Below are 25,328 nucleotides of genomic sequence, written 5' to 3' on the forward strand. Positions count from 1 at the left end.
CATCTCCTAGGGACAAGGTAACGGTGCTGTTGGGCCACACCTTCCCACCCAGTCCGGGAGGGGGCGGGGCCGTGCCTAGATCCGCTCCGATTCGTCCTCCCGGTCTGGGTTAGGCGGGACCCGGCGGGACCCCGCGGCCCCCGGGGCCAAGTAGAGCCCTACCTAGCCTGTGGTTGGAGAAGTGTGCGGAGGTGGTGCCTACCGGGGCTGCGAAGGAGGAGGAGATAGAAGGGGAAGAGGAGGGAGAGGGAGCGCCGCCCCCTCCCGGGCCTCGGCTTCTGCCCCTTAGCGCAGGGTGGAACGCCCACAGACCTGGGACTGACAGCTGCCGCTCGGGTGCGCTTCAGGTGAGCTCTCCGTGCGCGGGAGCCGGGGCCCATTCCGTCAGAGTAGGGACCATGTGCGGCTCCTGTCGATGCTGCTGCCTTTTTGGCCTCGTCCTGTTCCTCGTCTTGAGCCCGCCCAGCGCCCTGGGGCGCTCAGGTGAGTGTGTGTATGCTGGGGGAGGGGGGGGGGAGAATAGATTAGGGGGGACCCCGGGGCGTGGGGCTGTGGATTCTGCAGCCCGAAGCGTAAAGAGCCTTACCTCGCTTCCTTGGGCTGTTTACTTCGCCCCTCTTGCCCGGAACTGGGTTCCTGGATCATTCCCCGTATCCTGGGCTGGATCCAGAAGTCTCCAGGCTGGGTTCCTGAACCTTCAGGTTCCAGAGCAGCGTCCTAAGTCGTATGGCTCCGAGGTTCGGGAGCTCCTGGTGGATTTGGCCCCTAAGTTTTGGGTGAAGGGAAGTGAGTCAGGCAGTGCGCTCTATCTGACCCGCCACCTCTCCTGGGGTCGGAGCCCCGGGTCTGGCTAGTAGTGACCGGAGAGGGGCAGGCGGACGGATCCCCGAAGCAGCTTGAGTGTGTGATGTGTGTGTGTGAGATGTGTGTGTGTGTGTGTGTGTGTGTGTGAAGGGTCAGTGGAACTGTGAACTTCCCCAAGAGCCCTCTCTTCCGCTCCCTACTTAGCCCCTGAGCCCAAATGACGGAGGAAGGGGAGGCCAGGAGCTCTCGGAAGCCACCTTGACCCCCGGCTCTTCTACAAGTTTCCGCCTAGTTGGCTTGCTTACTCCAGGCCGATTCTTGGACTTCCCCGAAGATCAGACCTGGGCAGGACCTCGGGACCCCCTAGTCAGTCCAAGCCCCCAGTTTACAGCGGGGAAGGCACCGGGGTCCCAGAGAGGGGAAGGTACCTGCTCAGTGTCAAGCAGCCCTCCTTTGGGACTGGAATTCGAAACCCAGGGCTAGACGTTTCTGTCCAGTTCGTAGGGCGTTAGGGACTGATTCGGGAGAGGAATTGGCCCGACCTATTGAGTAACCCATAACCGCGGGGTGAGGAGTCGGGGGAATGATTTCCCCTGTCGGCCGTGACTAATAGCGGTGAATCATCCTGTCTCCAGCGAGTGAGGGGCTGGAAGCTTGCAGGAGGGGCTCTGAGCAAATCTGGGATTAACCTAAGTGACTCACTCCTCCGAGGGATTTGGGAAACGAGCTCCGGGGCGTGGATTCTTTCGAGCCTGGAAGCCGCTCCATCCCCTCTGAAGTCTCCCCCAGCCCACACCGAGGGTTAGAAGCGCGCTGATTCCAAGCTCTCGGAGATTCTGTTGCGGGGGTCCTGGCTCCCAACTGACCTCCCACACCTGGCCCTGGGATTGTGCCCTTCCCTGGGGTCCAGAGCTTCCTTTCGACGCAGCTCTGGGCATGTGCACCAGCTTAGGCTTTGGGCCCACCAGGGGCTGTGTGATCCAGGCACTGGGTAAATCTGAAGGTTGTGAGAATGGGAGAGGACGATGGGTGTTTGGGGCATTCTGGGTGCAATTTCTTTGTTATAAATGGGGAGGTTCTGTCTGCCCAGGTTGCTCAGAAAACCCTGAGGAATGGGGTCCTGCTGCTGCTCGGAAAATTGCAATGTTTCTATAACTGCTGAGGGGCTGGGGTAGGGGGTGGCATCAGGGGCAAAGAGGCCTGGGGAAAGCCACCAAAAGTGGTGGAATGGGGTCAGTGCACCTGGAGAAACCTGGGTTTGAAAATCATGCCTTCCACTCAGGGTTCAGGCTGTATCTGCAAGGTCAGGGGGGAGGCATGATGAAGGGCAGGGCAGGGAGAGTCCTGAGATGAGCCAGGGCATGAGCATTTGCTGACTGTGAGACCCTGCAAGAATCACTTAGCTGCTCTGTGCCTTATTATCTCTGCCACCTTGATGATCCTGGGGTGTAAGTATGCAGGGACAGCTGGGAAAGGGAACAGGCAGCCAGCTGACCACTGCCAGTCTGGGTGGGTGAGGGAGGGAGCTCAGCCTGAGGCCACTCTCACCTGAACCCTAACCCCAAGTTTCTGCTGAAAGGAAATGAGTGGAATCGCCCTCCTGGGGCAGGGCAGGGCAAATGGGTGCTGCTCTAACATGCAACACAAATCAGGTCTTCCCCACACACCTGCCAGCCTATAGCCAGATGAGGAACTTGCCCCTGGGAGGCATGATTTTCAAACCCAGGTTTCTCCAGGTGCACTGACCCCATTCCACCACCAACCCTGCATGCTCAAATCTATTTCCCTTTCTCTGTGTCCCCGGCCCTTAACTCTGGAGCTTGGCACATAGCAAATGATGAATATCTGTTTCCTGCTGGCCTGAGAGTAAGGTAAAGAAGGCACTATTATCTCCAGGCTGTTACAGGTGAGCAAACAGTTTCAAAGTAATTGTTCAGTACATTAGAAAGACACCTCTGCTAAAAGTCCAGAAACCAGGGCTCTGGGCCCAGAGCCAGATGAATGTGACTTTGGCTGAGTCTCTTGTCCCCTGACCACTCCCACCTCCTACTCTCCTGTAAAATGAAAGGATGGAAGGTGATATAATGGGGTGACCAAGGTCGTTCAAGACCTGAGTTCAAATGCTAGACAGAGGAGAGGGAGGAAGTGGGGGGAGGGGAAGAGATTATGACCCAGAAACACCAACCCGGACAGAGACAAGAGAGACAGAGACACAATTACATAGAGAGACTGTGACAGAGATAGAAAATGACAGAGAAAAGTCCGGGTCTCAGTTCCTTCTTTCACTTGGGTTCTAGGATTTTAGCCCTAGAAGGGCCATTACATGTCATGCAGGCCAGCCACCCCATCTTACATGTAGAGAATCTGAGGCTAGAGGTACCAGCGTCCCTATCCCTCAAATCTGGAGGCCTCTGGTGGCTTATCTTGTGAACTCAGAGCCGTCAACTAGGTTTATTAAGTGCCTACTGAATGCCAGGCACGGTGCTAGAAACTGGATGGATACACCTATGGGCATGGAGGCTATCCCATCACACCCCTGGGGTATATAATCTAGATACTATTCTTCCCATAAATGAGTTAGTTTGAGGCCTACCTCAAGAGGCCCCGACCATCCTGGGGTGTAAGTATACAGGGACAGCTGAAAAAGTGACAGGATGTCACGCTGGTAAGGGACTTCAGAGGCCATTTATCTAGTCCAGCCTGCACCTGCACACAAGTGCCACCTGCCTCATCCCCAATAAACTCTTGTTCAGCCTTTGCTCGAAGACCTCTGGAATGGGGAGCTTATCACCTCCCCCCTGCAGATTGCTCCAAAGTCTGCTCTCTGGGGCCCTTTTTCACAGGACAGATACAAAGCCAGGATCTCTCCCACTCCTCTTCAGGGTATCTATGCCCAGTGCCTTCAGCTGGTCTCCATAGATGACATGGGTCAGAGAAAGCCCTTTCCCATCCTGAGTGTCCGTCTCTGGATACTTAAGTTTACCTGGCGACCTGCCCAACTGGCCATAGCCAGCTCTCCTGACGCACAGCCCACCAGCCTTGGTCCTGTCCTGGGCTTGGAGAGAGCAGGCTTGGCCCAGCATAGCCTTGCCTTTGGACCTTTGGCAAGGCTCTTACCCTAGAGGCCTCCTGGTCCTGTTCTGAAAATCTAGGTGACAGGACCAGTGTTGGGCCTGAGGTTGGACTGTCCCAGGCCCAAACCCCTTCTCTTCCTTACAAGAAACTCCAGGGTTCTAGGTCAATCTCCCCTGGGAAGATTATTGGCCCATTACACCTTCCTTCCCCTCAATTTTCTCATGGCAGCTGGGACAGCCATACAGTCATTCATCCATCCATGCACAGGCATTTCCTAAGCACCTGTAATGTACTGGCACAGTGTTAGGTGTGGGAATATTGTCTTCTGTCTTGCCCGCAGGTGACTTACATGTTGGGGGCAGGCAGTGGGAGAATCGAAATGTGTATTCCCTTAAGCACAAAGGCAATGATGGGGGTGGGGGGGCACTAGATAATTGGGGCATCAGGACAGGCTTCCTGTAGAAGGCACTTGGAGCCAGAAACTTCTGCAATAGTCCAGGGGTGATGAGGCCCTGTACCAGAGTGGGGGCAGTGTCAGAGGAGAAGAGATGGGGTAATGGAGAGATGACAGGAAGGTGAAATCTACAAGAGATGTGGCAGAGGCAAAATTGAAAAGAGATGTGGCAGTGGTGGAATGGACAAGAAGTGTAAGAGAGGTGGAATTGACAAGAGGTGTAAGAGAGGTGGAAGGGACAAGAGGTGTAAGAGAGGTGGAATTGACAAGAGGTGTAAGAGAGGTGGAAGGGACAAGAGGTGTAAGAGAGGTGGAATTGACAAGAGGTATAACAGGTAGAATTGACAAGAGATGTAAGGGATAAGAGGTGTAAGAGAGGTGGAAGGGACAAGAGGTGTAACAGGTGGAATTGACAAGAGGTGTAAGAGAGGTGGAATTGACAAGAGGTGTAAGAGAGGTGGAATTGACAAGAGGTGTAAGAGAGGTGGAATTGACAAGAGGTATAAGAGAGGTGGAATTGACAAGAGGTGTAAGAGAGGTGGAATTGACAAGAGGTGTAAGAGAGGTGGAATTGACAAGAGGTATAACAGGTAGAATTGACAAGAGGTGTAAGAGAGGTGGAAGGGACAAGAGGTGTAACTGGTAGAATTGACAAAAGATATAACAGAGGTGGAATTAATAGCAAACAGGTGTAATGGACAAAAGGCAAAGTTTGAATTGACAAAAGATGTTGCAGAGGTGAGATCACGGGCTGCTCAGATATCTTGGATATGAAAGAGCTAGAGACAGTGAGGAGTACAGTATGACTTTGAGGCTGGGAGCCTGGCTTGGTTCCATTGGAAGAACATGGTGCCCTGGACAGAAATAGGGAAGCTAAAAAGAAGGGAGGGTTTAGGGGAGACCTCATTCTTTCTCTGGATGTGAGTTGTATGTTGGTCTTCCCTGGCCCCACACCTCATTGACCCCACTGTGGCCAGTTCTGGCCGATGGGAGGGGCCTTGACCACAGCTGTGCAGTAGTGGAGTGGGCAGAGTCAGAGGATCTGGGTTGGAATTCTGCGCAGGCAGGTCACTTCCCCTGCCTAGGCTTCTGTTTCCTCATCTGCAACATCTCTAGCATCCTCTTAAAATTTTTAAAAACATTTTTATTTAAAGTTTTGAGTTCTAAATTCTATCCCTCCCCTCTGCCCTCCCTGAGATGGTAAGTAATCATTTCCATCTTAGTCATTTTGTACAAGAAGACTCAAATAAAAGGGGGAAAAAAAGAAAGTGAAAAGTAGCCTGCTCCAGTCTGTGTTTAGTCACTATCGGTTCTTTGTCTGGAGTCAGAGGGTCAGCTTCATCTCTGGGATTGTCTTGGATCATTGTATTGCTGAGAATGGTCTAGTATCCCTTTCTGCTCTGCCCTGAGGCCCACAGTCTCCAGGGCCACTTCAATGTTTGCTGTCCCGTGCTTGCTTCTCCCGTATCTGATAGGCAGTCTGAATAGGAGAGGCAGTGCAGCCCAGATTGCTGTGGTCCTGGTTGCTGGTGCTTGCTGGGCTCTGGAGAGGGTGACCTGCAAATGCTTTGGGTCCTCCAGCCTGGAGAAGAGGGTGGCCAAGCCTCCTCCCCCGTCCCCCCAGGGTCTGCTTTTCCCTCCCTCCTATGAGAGGCCTGGAAGCCTCCCTGCCCAGGAAAAGAATGTGGCGCTGCCGGATGGGTGGAAGTGTCGAGGTGTCCCTGCCACTCCTTGTATCTGGGCCTGGGCCAAGGCAGTGGTTGAGCACGAGAGCAAAGGGGGACTTCCAGCAGTGGGCTTGTCTGTTTCTCCATTTTACCAATGCCTCTGAAATGATGGTCACCTAAGGTGGATAGAACACGCGGATAGAGCACAGGGCCAGGAATGAGGAAGACACAAGATAAAATTTGGCCTCAGATACTTACTAGCTGTGTGACCCTGGGCAAGTCACTTCATCCCTTTTGTCTCAGTGTCCTCATCTGTAAAATGAATTAGAGAAGGAAATAGCAAACTACTCCAGTGTCATTGCCAAGAAAATCCCAAATGGATATAAGCAGGCAGTTTTGAGATGAAGAAATCAAAGCTATCTATAGTCATATAAAAAATGCTCTAAATCTATTGATTAGAGAATTGCAGATTAAAACAACTGAGGTACCACCTCATACCTATTAAATTGGCTAACATGACAAAACAGGAAAATGATAAATGTTGGAAAAGATGTGGGAAAATTGGAATACTAATGCATTGTTGGTGGAGTTGTGAACTGATACAGCCACTCTGGAGAGCAATTTGGAACTATGCCCAAAGGGCTATAAAACTGTGCATACCCTTTGATCCAGCAATACCCCCTGCTAGGTCTGTATTCTGAAAAGATCATAAAAAAGGTAAAAGAATCACATGTACAAAAATATTTATAGCAGCTTTTTGTGGTGGCAAAGAATTGTAAATTGAGGGGATACCTGTCTGTTGGGGAATGGCTGAACATGTTGTATCTGAATGTAATGGAATAATATTGTGATATAAGAAATGGTGAGCAGTTGGGTTTCAGAAAAACCTGGAAAGACTTACATGAACTGAGACTGAGTGAAGTGATCAGAACCAGGAGAACAGAACACATTAACAGCCACATTGTGCTATGACCAGCTTTGGTAGACTTAGCTCTTCTCAGCGATGCAATGATTTAACACGATTACCTAAGACAATTCCAAAAGACTCACGATGGAAAATGCAATACATCCAGAGAAAGAACTACAGAGTCTGAATGCAGATCAAAGCATTTTCACTTTTTTTTGTTTTTTCTTTCTCGTGGTTTTTCCCTTTTGTTCTGATTCTTCTTTCACAACATGACTAATGTGGAAATGTTTAGCATGATTGCACATGTATAGCCTCTATCAGATTGCTTTCTGTTTTGGGGAGGATGGAGGGGAGGGAGGAAGAAAAGTTTGGAACTCAAAATCTTACAAAAATGAATGTTGAAAACTATCTTTACATGTAATTGGCAAAAAACAAAATACTATTAAATGGCGGAAAAAATAAGAAAACCCCAAATGGTGTCACAGTGAGTTGGGCATGATGGAAAACACCTCAATAACAACCAATCTGAAACGATGGTGATCGAAATCGTGAGAGTGTCTGTGGGGTGTGTGGGTAAATAATTGCAGATGGGTTTCACTGAGGGCTGGCTTGAGGGGATAGAAAGGAGCTGAGCTGCGGGTCCGATGTGGGCTCTGGGCAGAGCCAGCCCTGGGGATGCCCTTATCTTCATAGGCCACACAAATTCACTCCTCTGTGACAGACTTGTTCTCACAGCCTCAGGACTTGGCCTCCAAAGGAAAACCTGAGACACAGAGGGGAGCATTGGTTGGCAAAGGCTGAGGGGCAAGCTGAGTGTTGGACTTTCCACCTCTGGTCCATTCAGCTTCTTGGAACTGAAGCTGGTACCTGTGGGAGGGTTAGAGTCTGAGCTGCAGCTTCCAGTCATCACCACCTCCTCCTCCTCCTCTTCCTCCCTTCTTTGGCTGCTTGATGAGAGGCCATGGGGGTGCTGATGACCTGGGCTAGGCTGCCCCTTGGCCTTTGGAAGATGGGGGAGGATGCTGGGGCTGGAGGGGAAGAGTGGGAGAGGAAACTCCTTCACTGAACTTTGGTTCCCACAAAGCAAACTGAGAAAATATGAGCCACAGGTGGTTGTTGGTCTTGGTCTTGACCACTGATCTTGGCCATTTCTCCCCCACACCACCCCCACCCCTGCCGCCAGCAGCATCTTCATCCACTGCCTCCTCTCTCCAGGACTCTCTGCCCGCCTGCTTCTGCCTGGCCCCTTGACCCACATGGAGCAGTATGAGGTTGTGTATCCATGGAAGGTGCCTGTCCCCAGGGCCCGGAGAGACCTCTCCTCAACCCCGGTAAGTCTGTCTCTGGCTCTCACTCAGCATGCGACCTCTGCTCCCCGTTGTAGAGTGGCTCCCTTGGGCCCCAACAATGGACCTGGGATCCTGCCCTGAGTGAGAGATGCTAGGTCCTCTCGGCCACTCAGCCCTGGTTCTGCCATGGGCCAGCCCTGGCTCTGCTGTGGGTCAGCCCTGGGTCAGCCCTGGCTCTATCGTGTGTCTTGATTGCCCAATTCAGGGGAGATCTCTGGGGTCCTTCCACCTGTAGCTCTAATTTTGAGCTCAGCACTAGCTGTTCATTTAAGGAACTCAGGTCCCTGGCTGGGAGACAGCCGTAGAAATCTGGAGTGGGGATTTCTCAATCTTATCAACTAAAATCAACAACCTTTTCTGCAGCTGGATGGGTGGGCAAGCAGGCAGGCAGGCTAGTGACAGAGCTCGCTGGCTTCTTTCCCAGAAATCAGACCCTCTCCAGCCCCATCCTTCCTTTGTTGTGCCCTGGCTCAGTAAGTGTGAGGGCAAGAGTGGCAGGGAGCTTTCTCCTGGAAGAGCTGGACTGGGAGGCAGGAATCTGCCACCATTCACACCAGCAAACATGGCACAGCTGGCAATTATGAAACTCTTGCTGTGTCCGGGGTCCTGTGCTGGGCAATGGGAGGACATCCTGGCCCAGGGTCATCGGGATTGTAAGGACAGGGACTGTCTGTTTACTTCTCTGCATATAAAAGTCTGATAGGATGAGACACTGACAGAGAGAACCAAGGACGACTCTGTCCACCCAGCCTCCTTCCTTGCTGCCCAAACCCTTAAACTGGTGGCCCCGACCATGGTCTCTCTGCTCCCTCCCCTGGATCCTTCATGCTCCAGCTGCTGGATGCTCCACCTGCCTTGGACTGGGACAGAATTTCTGAGGGGTGGTCCTGCTCACCCAGGTGCCCCTCCTCTTTCTTTTGTTCCTCCTGCCCCCACGTGTGGGAGTCCTCCATGGCCCTTCCCATCCTCCACTCTTTCCCTGCTGGGGCTTTACCTTTCTACTCTGGGGAAAGCTAGACCCACCTTCTCCCCATCTACACTGGGGATGGCCAGACCCAACTGTCCAGCCCTGGTTCTACCTGTGGTCCCACTATGGGGCTGGGGTGGGCCAGGGTCCAGGTGACAACTGGGTCATCTAGCCCTCCAGAGAAGAGGCCCTCCCTTCTTATTCTCTGTTCCTCTCTGGCCAGCAGCCTATGTGCACACAGCTAGTGCTTACTAAACGTAGGTTGGGATGGGTGTCTCCTGGGGTGGTTTTTGGTTTGTTTTCATAATCTTACTACCTTTCACAACTTCCTCTTTTTAGTATTTTCAAAAGGGCAGGTCTCAGTTGAAATAGAAAAGTCTTAAGTCAGACTCCAGGCTTTCCTTTAGAGAGAAAAGTTCCATCTCCTCTCTTGGAAATCACCTCTGGCCTGTTCTGTTCCAGGAAGTGGCTCCTAGCTGCTCTGGCTTAGATGAGTTTGTCTCATTGGGGTCGCTGGGCCAAGAGCCAGAGGGTCCCAAGTGACCTGGCCAGAGTCAGAATGAGCCAAGCAAGGCCCCAGGCTAATTGCAGCTCCTGGCCCTCTGGGTGCTGGAAGCTCCGGGCAGCTGGGATGCTTCTGGCCTTGGCCCACTTAGGAGTTGGGGCAGATTGCTGGAGCGACCCATGGTCCACAGTGACCAAGACTCTGAGTTGGGGCCCCCCATTGCCAAAAGCCCCAGGCCTTTGCTGCCTTCCCAGTGGAGGTGGGCCTGGCTTCAGAACAGGTGATCTTCCGTGCCTGCCTACCTCCTCCCATGGCTCCAGCTCACACTGACCTATGGTTTGAAGTCAGCAGGGTTCCCCCTTTCTCTTTGCTGGTACCTGGCTCGTCCCAAAGCTGGGGAGATCTCTGCTGATTCCAACTCCAGAGGAGAGCAAGCATCAAGAGTTAGCTGAGGCAGGAGCAAGATTTCTCAGAAGATAAGAGACCTATTTCCTACCCTGGCCATACTTCTCGTTGTCCTAGTTACCAGAGGACAAGACCTACTCAAGCCTTCCAAGAAACAGTCTCCAAGACAACAAAACATTTGCTCTCACTCCATCACAGGCAGTGAAATTGAAAATACTTAATTATTTCTCCAAGTCCTAAAGGAAACACGACTTTCTTCTTAAGCAGCATCAAATAGAAGGGAATTCTTCAAGACCCAGTCAATCTCCTTTGATGAGTGATTTAGCTCCTGAGAACCAGCAAGAGATAGAAAAGGAGAATCATTATCTTAGTCCTTGAAGTGTTCTTGCCCAGTTGGACAATATAATTGCTTCCAATGAAGACAAAGAATTTGCTGAATCCAAAGAGCCATACGAGGTCTCCAAGCCAACTGATCATCTCTACATGTCAATGAAATCTTGTTTTGATGAAGAGAAACTCCAGTAACCTTCCAACAGCAAAGATGAAGCTCAGGCCTTTCCAGAGATCCAGGCTGAGGGGCTCAACCCACAGGGACAAGAGGCTAGAAGTAAGCTGTGTCATTCATCTAGTAGAGAAGGACCAAAGACCAAGAACCAGAAAAAGTGATTGGTTTCACTCTCAACTGTGCAGCTATCCAGAATAATCAATAACATACCTGCTGGAAGCCCCTTGGAAGAAGTGGATGTATTCCTTTCCAAGAATGACATCAACAAATACCTGACACCCACACAAGCTATAGATCATATATGTGGGGCTTAATGGGAAAGTCCCCCACACTTGGGATGTATGTTTCACCATGGTGATGGCTTACCAGCTATGAATGACCTTAAGCCTCATACCCTGGAGGAAGTAGGCTTATTCCTAGACTGGTCCTTAAGGAAGCAGATGAAATTGGCCATCTGCTGGATCCCAAATTCAGATAAATTCCACACTGTGGCCTGTGCCTACTCTTGAAAAAGGCCATTGCCCTTAAAGTCAGGATGGTAACCATCACCATTACAGATAAGTCATGAAAGAATATGAACAAAGAGTTATCGATAAGAATTCAAATAAGAATGGAGGAGGAGTGGATACTAACATATAAAAAGGATGCTTCAGGTCACTACTAATAACAGAAAATGCAAAACCGAAATAACCTTGAAATTTTACCTCACACCTACCAAACCGGAAAAATGACAGAAGATGAGAAGTCAGTGATGAACGGGTGTAAAATCAATTGAGTTGGGACTTTCTTACTGTTTTAAAATGATTAATTAAGTGTCTTTGAGCCTTACTAGGTGCTAAGCCCCAGGCCCAAACCTATGTGGGTGTGAATTGGTAACCAAGGTAGGGCCCCAGGTGGGGCTAACTAAGGGAGGGCCTAGTACACACGTGAGTTTGAGTGACATGTCTGGGACAGCAGAGGCTCTTAGACCACGTGGGTTTAAGTCGCCTCTTTGGGACGATTTTAGCATGGGTGAGTTGCATGTGTGACTCACTCTTGACCCTGAAAAAGATATAGAACCAGGGGTTGGCTTTCTCTTCCCCAGAGCTCTTACCCATAGCAGTGGTGGTGCGAGTGACTCTGGGCCAGCCCTCGTTATAAGCTCCTGGGCTGAACCTAGATGTTGGTAACTATGAATCCGTATTTGGTCTGTCTGTCGATGTTTGTAATTTGTTAAGGGCTCTCACTCGTGCTGGTGTGCTGGTGAGGAGACTCCGGGCAGCTGTAGCTAAGAGCCCTCCAGCTCGTAACCCGGATGTTGGGACTTTGTTAAACTCTGGTAACTATGTATTGGGATTTGAATCAGACAAGGTCTGTCTGTCGATGTTTGTACTTTGTTTGTATTTTGCTCTGAAGTTCAGGGTGCTCACTTTCTCCCCTGAACTAAGTGAATGATATTTGTATGCTGAATTAAAGTAAGCTTGTCAACCCCTTAACGCTGCTTTCCTTACTACAGCAAATCAAAAGAACCTGTGCTTTGGCAGTGTGCTGGTAGCGTGCTTGTTGTTGGGCTTGTGTGGGTCTTTCACCCCCACAACAGCTGCTAGCCTGATTGTTGCAACAATGGGCTGTGGAAGAATGGGCACAACTCTACATTATAACAGAGCTGTTAATTGGTCCAATCATTCTGGAAAGCATTTTGGAATTGTGTGAAGCGACTAAAATAGCTGCTAGACATAGACAGTAAGGTAATCAGGGACAAAAAGAGAGTCCCTATATATGCCTAAATTCATAGCAGGATTTTTGTATTTAGTAGCAGAAGAATTGGAGATAGAGTAGATGTCCACTCATCAGAGAATGACTAAACAAATTTTTGTGAGTGAATGTCTAGAATATTACTATGCTATAAGAAACAACACCATGAATACAAAAAAGCATAGAGAAACTTAGATAAACTGATTCAAAGTGAAGTAAGCAGAACCAAGAAACCATGTACACAGTGACTAAACAAGAACAAACAATCCAAACAAAGCTTCACAATTATGATGATACCTCCTTGGCTCCTTTTTGCTGAGATGGAGGACATAGATATGGAACCCTGAATACGACATCAAGGTTTTTAATATGTTGGTTGGTTTTAATGAACTACTTTCCTTTGTCTTTAAAATCAATTCATTATTATAAGGGATGGTTCTGTCGTAGGGGGCAAGAGGAAAGATACAGTGGGAAATATTGGGGGTGCAAAACCAAAGATATCAATAAATTGTTTTTAAAAAGAATCAAAGTAGTGCTACTTATGGCTAAGATGGGTCTGAGGTGGGTGAAAATCTTAACAAGGTTCCCAGTCTGTTGAAAGGACTTCTGTAATTTGACCCAACAGGAAAGACCCAAGAGAAATGGGTCTTTCTCTGCTTGATCTTGAGTGGTGTCCCAAAAACCTAGAGGAGAAAAGAGGGGGTTGGATGGTATTAAAAGTTGCGGAGAGGTCAAGAATGAGGATTGAGAAAATGGATTTAGAGCCAATGGATTAAGAGCTGTATCCCAGGAGATGTTGAACGGGTCACTTAAGACCTTTGGGCCTCAACTTCCACATCCATAATATGGGAATAATAAATACTTCCCCTACAGGAACTAGGTTGTACAGTGGATAGAGCTCTGGGCTTAGAATCAGGAAGACTCTTTTTCCTGAGTTCAAATCTGTCCTCAGATGCTTGCTGGCTGTGTGACCCTGGACAAGTCACTTAACCCTATTTGCCTGTTTTGTCATCTGTAAAATTAGCTGGAGAAGGAAATGGCAAACCGCTCCAGTATCTCTGCCCAGAAAACCCCAGTGATTGGTCACCCAATGCCACTTGTTTGGTCTGTGTCAACCCCTGCTTGTCATTCAGTTCAGTCCTGAAAGTGTTAACGCTTGTTTAAACTTGAACTTTATTAAAGGCTGTGTCTAGCCCCCAGGTCCAAAGATGGTGAGTGCCTGTTCTTATAGAGGGAGCCTGCAGCAGACCCCTCCCCCTTGGGGTAAGAGTCAGACTCAGTGGGCAGGTGGTCCCCGGCGGCTTCCAGGGTCTCAGTAGGAAGGGAATGGTGTCATTGAGTCACGCCCTCTCAATGTGTAGAAGAGGGGTCTGGGGCACAGAGAGGGAAGGGGCTTGGCCTCAGGCCCAGCCATGGTCACAGTGCTGGGGCCGTCTGGGCAGAGCTGGGCTTGGACCCAAGTGTCACTGGTACTGTGGCCATGGCCTTGCATGTGTCAGGCATCTGGAGCTCCCTGCAGTGATCGCTTGAGTTGTTAGGCATGAGAAGGGAGCCCCCTCCATCTGTGCCTGGGCCCCATACGAGGGCTGGTCAGCACACTCATCCTTAACCAATGTCCATTTTGTCAGGTTCAGACTCTGCATCCAGAAAACCTCCGCTATGTCCTGGGTCTGAATGGGAGCAACTTCACCCTGCACTTGCGCAGAAATAGGTGAGTGTGGAGGGACCTCGAGTAGCCTCCATCCTGGAGGGAAGTGGGGGCCCATGACCCCCACCCACAGTCCCCTGATGGAATCATGGCTCCCCAGTCTCCAGGTGAGCTCACCTGTCTGTGAGATGTGAAAGGCCACAGGGAGAGGGGACCTTGGGGGAGCCCCAGCAAGGCTCTGAAGAAAGGACAGGGGGTCAGCGGTCGCTGTCTTGCAGGGACCTGATGGGGGCCGGCTACACGGAGACCTATACCTTGGCCAATGGCACCGAGGTGACCAAGCAGCCTGGAGACTTGCAGGTAGGGCACAGCGCCAGGGACAAGGAGGGTGCCCTGTCCAGGTTGTGGGCCTCTCCTGTGACCCTCCATCCTCTCTCCTCTTGCTGGTCCAGGACCATTGCTTCTACCAGGGCCATGTTGAGGGGCACCAGGGCTCGGTGGCCAGCATCAGTGCCTGCCACGGAATCAGGTAGGTCCCTCAGGTGTGATCCTGCTGAGGATCTCCTCCCTGACCCCCAGTGGGAATAATTAGGGCTCTAAACAGCTCTGAGGTTGCTGAGCCCTCTTCCTCACAATACCCCTGGGAGTGGAAAGGTTATGAGGCCCATTTTGCAGATGAAGTTGCTGAGGCTTAGAATGGGAAAGTGCAAGAGCTGGGCCCCTGAGGCTGGATATAGCTCCGTCCTGCCTGCTGTCACAGAGGGTCCGAGTTCCCCGCACTCGAGGACGTTCTGAACAAACTCAAGCCTCATCCCTGTGACTCAGCCCTGTGTCTGTTGCCTCATCTCCCTCCCCTGTGCTCCCTAACTGGTGGGATGGTGTGGTGGAAGCCATGCTTGGCAGGCAGTCACTTGAGGCTGTTCTGGTTCTCCCTAGGCCAGGGTTAGGGTTAGAGACCTGCACATTGGGCCGGAGGAGTAAGAAGCCCAGCCAGGCTGGCAGCCCCTCACCCGGCTCATACTCCTAGTGGTTGCTCTGCCTTCCCAGACCCCTTGGAGCACTCCCAGCTGATGTGATAGAGGCCTCCCTGCTCACGTTGGGGCCCCAGCTCTGCTGGCCGCTTAGCCCAGGGAAGGGCAACCTACAGGCCTAGCAAAGGATGTGCTGGCCAGCTCACAGACCAGATGGGCCATGGGCAGGACACAAGGGCCTGGCCACAGGCATTTGGGCCGCTCCTGCTAGGGTCTGAGGGACTGTGGAAGGGGCCCCCGGGGGGCTGTAGGTCAGCGAGGGGATGTCCTGGCTGTGCTTGCAGGGGATTCTTCCAGATGGGTTCTGCAGTCCACATCATTGAGCCCCTGGAGGGTACTGGCCATGAGGGCAGACATGCGGTCTACAGAGCAGATCATCTCATTCAGAAGCTAGTGACATGTGGGGTCAGCAATACCACCCTGGAGGAGGATCTGGAACCCAGGATGGCTGCAGCCCAAAAGCCCCGGAACTGGGTAAGGCCCTAGGTATGGCCTCTTGGGCCAGGACAGGGCTGGTAGAGAGCTGGGACCAGCCCCTGCACCCTCCTCACTCAACAGTCCCAAGGCTTGATTTGGAGTCTAAGGTTCAAGTCTCATGGGCTCTGGGGAGATGACCCCCCCTTAAGTCTGTTCCCTGGGCTTCCCTCCACCCAGGCATGGCTCCTGGGCTCTGAGGAGATGGCTCCCCCCCACCCCAGGCTTGGCTCCTGGTCTCTGGGGAGATGGCCCCTCAACCCCAGACTTGGCTCCTAGGCTCTGGGGAGATGGCTCCATCCTCCCTCTTGGGCTTGGTGCCCTGGCACCAGAGTTTGGGTGTTCCCTTTGCTCTGGCTGAGAGTTCCTCTGTCACAGTCACAAAATGGCCTTGTTTGGAGGCCCTGCCTGGAGCATGTCCCCTGCATCATGGTGTCACTGGAAGGATTAGCTCTGGGCCCCCAACCAGGAGCCTTTGAGTGGGAGGTGGCATTGGGCTTGGTGCTTCCAGAATGACAGCTCCGTATTGAGGGCTGAGGCAGCCATCATGCATTCCTAAGCGTTTACTGTGGGCCAGGGGCTTCGGAAAGATCCCAGATCCAGAGTGAGCAGGGAGAGGAGGCGGCCCCATCCCCACACTTGACAGAGGAGCTGAGGACCATCGGGTGTCAGGGCTAGGAGGGCAGAAGGGTCAGTCCCCAGATCTCTGGGGTGGGTCACCCAGCCAAGATTTCAGTCCCAGCAGCCCAGCTCTGCTGGAGTCAACCAGCGCTCCTCCTGGGGAGGGGAAGGCAGAGGGGCAGAGGTCCTGGACCCAGGGCTGGAGCGGGGTCAGGGCCTTGCTCCCCTGACTCACGGGCCCTTGGTTTCTCCCTCAGAAATCGGGGACAGTCCCAAAGGAAACCTACTACGTGGAGCTCTTTGTGGTTGTGGATTATACTGAGGTGAGAGGCGAGATAAGGCCCATGATCCTCCCACTCCAACCCTAAATTTGCTTACTCCTCATGGGCTGAGGCCTGGGGGAGAAGCTTAGATGTGACCATTCTTTCCTTCCCCAGTATGTGAGGTTTAGGGGCCGAGAGGACATACGGAGTCGAGTGAAAGAGATTGTGAATCATGTGGACAAGGTGAGCTCTTTATGGGGAGGGCTTCCAATCCCCCTACCCCCATGATCCTCCCTCCTCCCCCTGATGTGGCCCCCACCCCCTCATGACCCTCCCTCCTCCCCCTGGCTTCCCACCCCCCATGACCCTCCCTCCTCCCCTTGGTATGCTTCTATCCCCCATGACCCTCTCTCCTCCCCCTGGTGTGGCCCCCACCCCTCTATGACCCTCTCTCCTCCCCCTGGGTGCCCCCATGACCCTCCCCGGCTTAGCCCCTATAGGAAGTATGTGCACCAGGAAAGCCACTGCCTAGCCCCTTTCTGCACACAGGCCCGAATGACTTGAGGGTCAGGCAGTGGGCAGGGTGGTGGTATTCTCAGGGTCCACTGACCATGAGCCTGGCCCCTGTGGGGCAGGCCTGGACCCATCTGTCCAGGGTGAAGAGGGCTTTTTTAGGCCAGGCTGGCCATTCTTGGGCAGAGCTGGCCTGGCCTCCTTCCCCAGTGGCCTCATTGGCCATGCCCCTGCCCTCACAGCTCTATCAAGAGCTCAATTTCCGTGTGGTCCTCATTGGCCTGGAAATATGGGACCGTGGGGACAAGGCCCAGATCAGCAGCAACCCCGACTCCACGCTGGACAACTTCCTCAGGTGGCGCAGCCAGGAACTTGTCCCCCGAAAAAAGCATGACAATGCCCAACTGATCACGTGAGTGTATATATGCTGAGGTGTGGCAGGGCCCCGGGATGGTGCAGCTGCTGGTTCTCCCTAAGAGACTGACTGAGTGGCAGAAGGAAATGAAAGGCCTGTGGCCAGAGGCAGATGAGCGCCAGCCATAGGCCATGCACCCGGGGGCAGCACCGTGCATCTTCACCTTGGCCCCAGGCCTTCTGGCTCCATGACCAGGGCAGGAGGGTTGGGGAGCCACTGGGGTTTCTAGGGGAGGCGAGGGGTGGCAGCTCAGACTGGTGAGGGCAGATGCTTGAGGCCAGAGCCCAGTAGAGGTGATGAGAGCTAGGTGGGGGAAAGGGAGAGGGAGTTGGCCACTGATTGACTTTGGGGGATGAGGGCCAGTGAAGACAGTGCACATCTGGGTGACTGGGGGACGATGGTGCCCTTGGCAGTGAAAGGGAAGAAGGGAGGAGGGGGAGAGAGCTCCAGGAGTGGGGGCTACCCACCAGAAGGAGGGCTTTCCATGAGTCAGGGAGACCTGGTGATAGATGCCTTGCCACCCACAAGGCTGAAAGCCTGCATGCTTGTTCTGGATGTTTGTGGGAGTGTGCCTTGGGGAGATGAGGCTTCTCTTGTTCCTTGGGCCTGAGGGAGCATCCTCCAGGCTTGGGAGGGGCCCAGCACCTGCCTGGCTTCCCAGCCATGAGGCTATGGCCCCTGCGTGTCCCCAGGAAATATGGTCCATGGGCTCCCCAGGAAGCTTCTGGGACAGAGAGAGTTGGGGTGGCTCAGCCACAAGTGAAAGAGAGCATTTAGATGGGGACAGGAAGTTGAGTGGAGGGCACTCCGTGAGGGAGGAACAGCATAGGCAAAGACAAGGAGGTGACTGGAATGGAGTGTGTCCTATCTAAGAGTGGAGAAGACCCCCAAGAGTGATTGTGGGGTGGCTGTGAGGCTTGGCCCCCCACCCTGCAGAGGAGTTTGGGCTTGGGCATGACTGGTTTCCTGGGCACTGGGTTCAAAGGGTGTCAATAACTTCTCTCTTAGGGGTGTGGATTTCGAACAAACAACAGTGGGGCTGGCCAAAGTGGCCTCCATGTGCACCTCGGGCTCTGGGGCTGTGAACCAGGTGAGCACATGTGAAGGCAGCAGCCCCTGGCCCCTGATCCCAGATCTGAGCTCCTGAGCCACAAGGCTGGGGACCACAGTCCAGTAGCCCCTGGCCTGGCACTGCTCATAAGCAGATGTTTTGGGGTCCCTGTAGCCTCCCAGCAGGACTGCAGACCCCTTGTTCATAATCGCTTTTTTGTCTTTTCAAGCCGTATGGGTGGGGGGCACACACATTTAGGGTTAGGTTCAAATTGAAGTCACAGGGGCTCTGGGCCTGTTTTTAATTGATCCTTGTGACTTGTGTCCATGGCTTCTCCCCTCCGCTGGACAGAGCCTGGAGGGCAGGGTCCTTGGCTCATCCCCTGGCCCCATCCCACCACCAGGCTGGCTGATGTGGCCATCCATCCATTCTCTTCCCTCCCCAGGACCACCATGTCAATCCTATTGGAGTGGCATCGACCATAGCTCATGAGATGGGACACAATCTCGGCATGGACCATGATGAAAACATCGCTGGCTGCTACTGTCGTGAGGAGAAGAATGGTGGGTGCATCATGGCGGCCAGTCTCAGGTAGGGTTAGCCACCAAGGTGGACTCCACGGAGGGGGTAGGAGCTGAGCCCCAGGCCCTGGTGGGCCAGTGGGGTCTGAGCCCCGGAGCTTAGGGGGTGCCCTCCTTCCTTGTAGCTGGGTACCATGCCTTGTGCCTCTCGTGAACATCCTTTCTGAGGAAGGGCACAGTAAGGGTTGGGATAGAGGATAAACTTGGCACTCTTCCCTCTGCCAGCCCCATACTCTGCTGGCTCCATAACCCACCTAATAAGACCTGGATTCCCGGAAGGACCCTTCTCCCTCCTCCCTCAGCCTCGGTGCCCAAAAGGTCTCAATACGCCTTTGTCCTGTTCTCTTTGCTCATTCAGTAATAGAAGTGGGTTTTCCTAAGAGTTGGTAGATTTTTGGAAAGGGACAACTATTTCCTGAAGTTCAGAGCTCTGGGATTCTATTCTGGGACCAGGTCAGACATGGCTGACCTGGGCTATGCTGTCTGCTTCCAGGCTGGGAGTTCCCTGGCCCTGGTTCCTTCCTCCTCCCGCCAAGGTGGGTGAGCTCTGGGACCCCTCTGAGCACCATCCTCAATGCTTTCTCCTCTCTGGCAGCACTGTCTTCCCCAAAACATTCAGCACCTGCAGCAGGGACAAACTGCAGAATTTTGTTGGAAATAACATCTTCCAGACGAGCTGCCTGACAAACTTTCCAAAGCTGGATGAGATCTATGGAGGGCCCGTGTGTGGAAACAGATTTGTGGAGCGTGGGGAGGAGTGTGACTGTGGCAGCCCAGAGGTATGTGGGTACATGGACATGGACCAGGCAGGGCTGGGTCCAAAGTCACCTGAGTGCAGGCACAGCCATGTCTAAAGTCATTCCTGAGTGCGGGGCACAGCCATGAGCACGCGAACCAGACAGGGCTGGGTCCAAAGTCACCCTAATGCGGGGCACAGTCATGTCTAAAGTCATTCCTGAGTGCAGGGTACAGCTGTGGGCACACGGACCAGGCAAGGCAGGGTCTAAAGTCACTCCTGCTGTCCATCCCGCCATCCTTCAGAGTGGGAGCTCTAGGGTCCTCAGGCACTCTTTAGAAGGAAGCCTGCCATGGTCCAGGAACGGGCCCCTCCCTGGCTGCTGGGATACGATGCACCACGGACTGGGCCCCTCATGGTTGTCTCCTCCTCCTCACAGGAGTGCACAAACCACTGCTGTAATGCTACCACATGCAGACTGGTCACGGGAGCCACGTGCGCACATGGAGAATGTTGCCACGAGTGCCAGGTAAGGCAGCCACCAAGGCCAGTGGCCCAGAGTCATGGCATTAGTCAAGGTTCCCCAAGGGAAGAAATGGGCAGTGTGGGCAGCCCCCACCTTGTGTCCCTCTTGGCATCTATCCCACCCAGAGGCTTTTCACTGTTAGGATCACACCGTGAGAAAAGTGGCGCATCATTCATTCAACACCTACTGTGGGCCAGGCTCTGTACTGGGGTCTGGGGTGACAAGGTCTCTCTGGGTTAGTGTCCTCTGGCCCTGAATCGGTCCATTCCTCTGGAGTAAGATCCGCCTCCCCGGGGCCAGGGGCCAGGCCTAGCTTTGACTGAGTCCTGGGGTTCTCCACTTCTTCCTTCTGGCTGCCGGCTGCTGACATATTTTGTCAGGGCATATGTTTGGGCATTTTTCTAACAGACCTTAGATGCCTGGCTACCCAGCCAGCCTTTGTGAGGGCCACACCAGCTCTAGCTTTGAAGCTGTGGCCTAAAAGCTGGGTCTGAGCAGGGGGTGAAGTGGGCAGTTTATTTTGGCAGCTGTGCTGACAAGTCAGTGGTGGAGAAACCCTTTCTCAGGAGCTTTGTCCAACAGTAATGGGGAAGGTATTAGGAAAGTGAATGGAGTGGGACAGAGAGGGGAAAAGGGGATGGAAGAGGGAGACTTTGGGGAGCTGGCTCTGCAAGGACCTGGCAGCCAAGTGGGCATGGAGGGGAGGAAGAGGGCAGAGTCCAGGGCGACCCAGAGCTCAGTCCTGGGGGGCTCATACAGAGCAGCTCAAAGTGAGGAGCAGGGGGAGGGAGCAGCCAGTTGAAGGTGACCATCAGGTCTGATACCAAACTGGAGCCCAGGAGGGAGGCGAGGGACCACTGTCCAGATGGGCAGAAATCTGCCAAGGGGTCATCATGGGGCTTCTGGGAGCATCGAGACAGGGTATAGAGAGAAAGAGAAGGGACCCGGGACAGAGCCCTGGGGGAAGGAGGTGAAGGGGGGGACGGGGGACTCACGCTGGGTAGGCCACAGGTGGACGAAGACCAGTGATGGAGACTGAAATGGCGTAGTCACAACAGGAGTAAAACCCAGAGAAAGTGGGGAGGTGGGGAGAGACAAAAAAAGAGGAGGGAGACTGGGGTTGGGTGGAGGCAGAGACAAAGAAAGAGATGGGGTGGGAGGGGAGAGGCAGAGAGGAGGGAAACAGAGGGGTGGAGGGAGATGGAGGGGAGGGAAAGAGAGAGACAGAGAGGGGAGATACATGGAAGAGGGAGGGAGAGAGAGGGAGGAAGGGAGAAAGAAAGAGAAAGAGGAGGGAGACTGGGGTGTGGGGGGAGGGAGAGACAGAGAAAGAGGAGGGAGACAGAGGGAGGGAAAGAGAGACAGAGAGAGGGAGGAAAGAGACGGGGGTGGGGGGAGAGATGGAGAAAGAGGAGGGAGACAGGGCAGGGGGCGGGGAAGGAAAGAGAGACAGAGAGAGAGTAGAGGGAGATAGAGAGAGGGGACAGAGAGACCGAGAAAGAGGAGGGAGACAAAGGAGGGGAGGGAGGGAAAGAGAAAACGACAGAGAGAGGGAGGAGTGAGGGAAAGAGAAGAGGGGGTGGAGAGAGAGAGCACATGAGCACAGTGTCACAGAAGCTAAGGGAGGGGAGTGCACAGGATTGAGGGGTGGGGTTCAGTAGGACCAAAAGAAGCTCCACAGGTCAAGGAGGATGGGAATGAAAAGGTCCTTGGACCTCACTGAGAGGTAAAAGGCAGGAAAGATAGGAGTGTAAATGAAGGATGTCAATAAAAAATTTTTTTTTTAGAAAAGAGTCAGTGAATGAAAAAGCATTTATTAAGCACCTACTATAGGCCAGGCACCGCGCTAAGTGCTTTACATATAGCTCATTTTATGGGAAAAACATGTCATTAACTGTGGATGAGATGGCTACAGGGCCCAAGGGGGTCAGATTTAGGGATCAGTGCTGGTCGGAGGTGGACTTTCAGGGGTAAAGGAGGCTGAGGGAGGAGGCAGAGCTGAGTCTCAGGGCGACAGCTTCTTCTGGGAAGGCCTCCACTTGGAGGGTCCTCAGGACAGGGTTTGTGGTTAGGGTCTGTGGCTGGTGGGAACAGAGCCAGTGGACAGGAGGCAGATCCACACCAAGCTCGTTTTGGACCAGAGGAAAGCCACTCTCCACCTGCCCTCAGAAAGGTTTGGGGAGGCCACGAGGTCCAACTGTGAGAGCCTTGTTGCAGGGCTGTGGGACTCCTGGTGACAGAGTTCCTGCCAGGGGCCCAGACCCGAGGGTGAGGGTACCCTCAGTGCCCTCCAGGAGGCAGCCTCCTAGTTTAACCAACCCTTTGTACCTGAGCACCGAGCCCAGTTGTTCAGACAGGACATGGGTTGTCTGGGCCCTCTAGTTTTGATGACTAGGACAGAGCACTGCCTTCCTATTACTAGCCCTTCGGGGGGGTTGAAGATGAGGCACGGAGGGTCAGTGATTGATGGGGCAGATCCTGGGGGAAACAGGAGGAGGAAGGACCCAGGCGCCCAAGTGCAAGGGCCAGCAGGGTGGGGAAAGCCAATCTTGGATGTGGCACAGGGGGCAGAATGCTTAGGCCACCCTGGGAAGAAGCATCCAGCCCTCGGGTGGGTGACGTGTCTCTGTTGGCACTGATGCAGGTGGTACCAGCTGGGCAGATCTGCCGTGAGTCTCAGGATGACTGTGACCTGCCTGAGCACTGTGACGGCCAGCGGGGAGAGTGTCCAGAGAATGTCTTCCAAGAAAATGGCAACCCTTGCCCGGATGGCTACTGTTACAACGGGACATGTCCCACCTACCAGCAGCAGTGCCAGGCACTCTGGGGCAAGGGTGAGCTGGGTAGTGTAGGCGGGTACCCTGCAAGGGGCCTCCAGGACTTCTGCCTCACCTGGGTCTGAAGGTAGCTCCTCAGGATGGGAGCTTGGGAGAAGGGCAGCCGGGACCCGGGAAAGAGTCTGTCTGAGCATGAAATTCTGCAGATAGAAAGGAATAAAGGGGCGAGGCCCGTAGGGCTCCAGGTGATGGTCATTGAGCTCCAGGGGTGGACCACCCTCATTGTGCTTCGACCCAGAGGGCAGAAGAGCCAGGGGTGATGGGGGGATGTGGACATCAGGCAATAAGAGCCGGCCCGGGGTGGCCTGGGCTGCCCTGAGAAGGGGGCAGGGCATTGTGGAGCAGAGGCCGATGGTCACTGGCCTGGGGCGGATGCTGACCTCACTCTGAGACGTGGTCTCCCCTCATCCACATGATGAAATGGTGCAAAACTCTGGGGGGCCTTTCCCCTCACCCAGGTCCACCCTCCCCTCCCAGACCCCCACCACTACCAGATATGCCCAGAGCTTAGTCCTCTCCCTCCCCGGCAGGTGCTTCTGTGGCCTCTGACGGGTGCTTCTGGCTCAATGTACAGGGGAGCTGCTCAGCTCAGCCCCCAAGGAGGTGAGGCTCCCTGGCTACTCTGTGGTTTGGGGGGGATACCCTGGAACACCAGGCTGGGGTGAGAGCCCCCTCCCCTTCCCTGCCCCACACCAGCCACCCTCCACCCAAGGTTGGCCAGGATTGGCCATCTGAATTCTGTTCCTTCCAGTTGGACACTGCAGGGTCACAGACACCTGTTCAGTGGCTTACTTGTTAGTGACGATCGTTCGAAGCAGGGAAGGGGGGGTGACCTTGGCCCTCCCTGAATGGTAAGGTTGGGGGAAATGAGGCAGTTGAACCCAAGCCCGGCGCCCAAGCATGGTGCCTGAGCCCAACACTACACTGTCTGGGGGATGACCTGTCAGCTGGTTTGATTCCCCTGGGCTGAGCTGGTAGACAGGCCCGAGGAGCCACCTGCTGAGTAAAAGCCTTCTCTCCTGGCAGTTTGAACAAGTGTGGGGTCCTGCACTGCTCTGGGGGGATGATCACCCACAGGGCCTACTGTACCATCACCCTGGGCTGGCTACCGTGTACCATGGCAGTAAAGGGAAAAGATGATGAGCCTTTTGAGATGGTGGCCACAGGGACCAAATGTGGAGAGCAGATGGTGAGTGTGGGCTGCTGTGGCTATGGCCCCCAAGGTCTCATCCCAACACAGGAGCTGTGTGTGTGTGTGTGTGTGTGTGTGTGTGTGTGTGTGTGTGTGTGTGTCTGTTGGGGCAGGCTGGGATGGAGAGGAAAGCCATGGGCGTCTTAGGCAGAAACACATGGGCTATAGCCTCCACTCTCTGTCTGTCCAGCAGTGGGGCCTTGGCTTGAGTCCTGGGCCCTGCAGGGCAGCAGCTTGTGGAGGGCATGGAGGCAGGGCTTCCCCAGACACCTGCCCCACTGATCTCCTAGGTTTGCTACGACGGGCACTGTAAGGATCTCCGCATCTATGGAGCCAAGAACTGCTCCAGTCAATGCAGTGGTCGTGGGGTGAGTTCAGGCTGCCCATGTGGATACGTCTGGATTTCTGTGTGACGCTGACCCTCTTGCCTTCTATACAAAACGTTTTGACAGAGACTGGGATTTCTCTCTCTGGGGGCTTCCCAGAGCTTCTCCCATGCAGGTCCTCCTCAGACTTTCTCTCCCACCCACATTGCCTTTGCCCTCTGCTTTGTTCCCTTTCTTGGATGTGATCTTGGGTGGACACCTGGGAGGTTCATCTTCCAGCTTTCTTTGCCATGGTGGTGTCTTTGTTCTTCTCCTTCCCCACATCCCATGGTCTCCATCTTGTATACCGAGCTTTTTTGATCCAGCTTGGTGCGGTGCACCCAGACGGCCAGTCATCTTCCTCCATCCACCCTCTTGATTGGATTTCCAAGACACCAGCAAAATGCATTCTTACTGGCTCTCGCTGGGGTACATTCCTTCCCTGCTCTGTGAGTCAGTCCCAGGAGCTCAAAGTGTGGGTGAGAACACCCAGGCTAACCCTGTCAGCCGCCCGCTCCCAGGCCAGTCTTTCTCTTTTGCATTCCTTGCCTTCAGTGAGAAGCAATGATTTTGTTTTTAATTTGTGTATATGTTTGAAAAGTTTCATTAGTGTTAGTTTTTTACATACAGACCCTTTCCAGTAGAGCCAATGTGTGAGAAGGTTCTTGTAACGATAGTAAAACCAACCTCTGTTTGTTTTTAA

At 53.5% G+C, this 25,328-nt stretch overlaps 1 protein-coding gene across 1 annotated transcript in view; it reads left to right on the forward strand.

Annotated features, from left to right (window-relative positions):
- The first annotated feature begins 314 nt into the window (after positions 1–314).
- The window catches only part of ADAM8 (ADAM metallopeptidase domain 8), a 33,187-nt gene continuing 8,173 nt past the window's right edge, over positions 315–25,328 (forward strand). Inside the window, exons 1-17 of the mRNA XM_036735571.1 lie at positions 315–483; positions 8,123–8,238; positions 14,001–14,083; positions 14,299–14,380; positions 14,473–14,549; positions 15,336–15,525; positions 16,404–16,469; positions 16,584–16,652; positions 17,165–17,334; positions 18,346–18,427; positions 18,834–18,979; positions 19,565–19,748; positions 20,145–20,234; positions 22,876–23,065; positions 23,599–23,671; positions 24,095–24,257; positions 24,551–24,628. Of these exons, the coding sequence (XP_036591466.1) occupies positions 399–483; positions 8,123–8,238; positions 14,001–14,083; positions 14,299–14,380; positions 14,473–14,549; positions 15,336–15,525; positions 16,404–16,469; positions 16,584–16,652; positions 17,165–17,334; positions 18,346–18,427; positions 18,834–18,979; positions 19,565–19,748; positions 20,145–20,234; positions 22,876–23,065; positions 23,599–23,671; positions 24,095–24,257; positions 24,551–24,628 (1,944 nt within the window). The 5' untranslated portion in view covers positions 315–398. The remainder of the gene's footprint in view (positions 484–8,122; positions 8,239–14,000; positions 14,084–14,298; positions 14,381–14,472; positions 14,550–15,335; positions 15,526–16,403; positions 16,470–16,583; positions 16,653–17,164; positions 17,335–18,345; positions 18,428–18,833; positions 18,980–19,564; positions 19,749–20,144; positions 20,235–22,875; positions 23,066–23,598; positions 23,672–24,094; positions 24,258–24,550; positions 24,629–25,328) is intronic.

This window comes from Trichosurus vulpecula, chromosome 8 (assembly GCF_011100635.1).
Source record: "Trichosurus vulpecula isolate mTriVul1 chromosome 8, mTriVul1.pri, whole genome shotgun sequence".
Lineage (NCBI taxonomy): Eukaryota > Metazoa > Chordata > Mammalia > Diprotodontia > Phalangeridae > Trichosurus > Trichosurus vulpecula.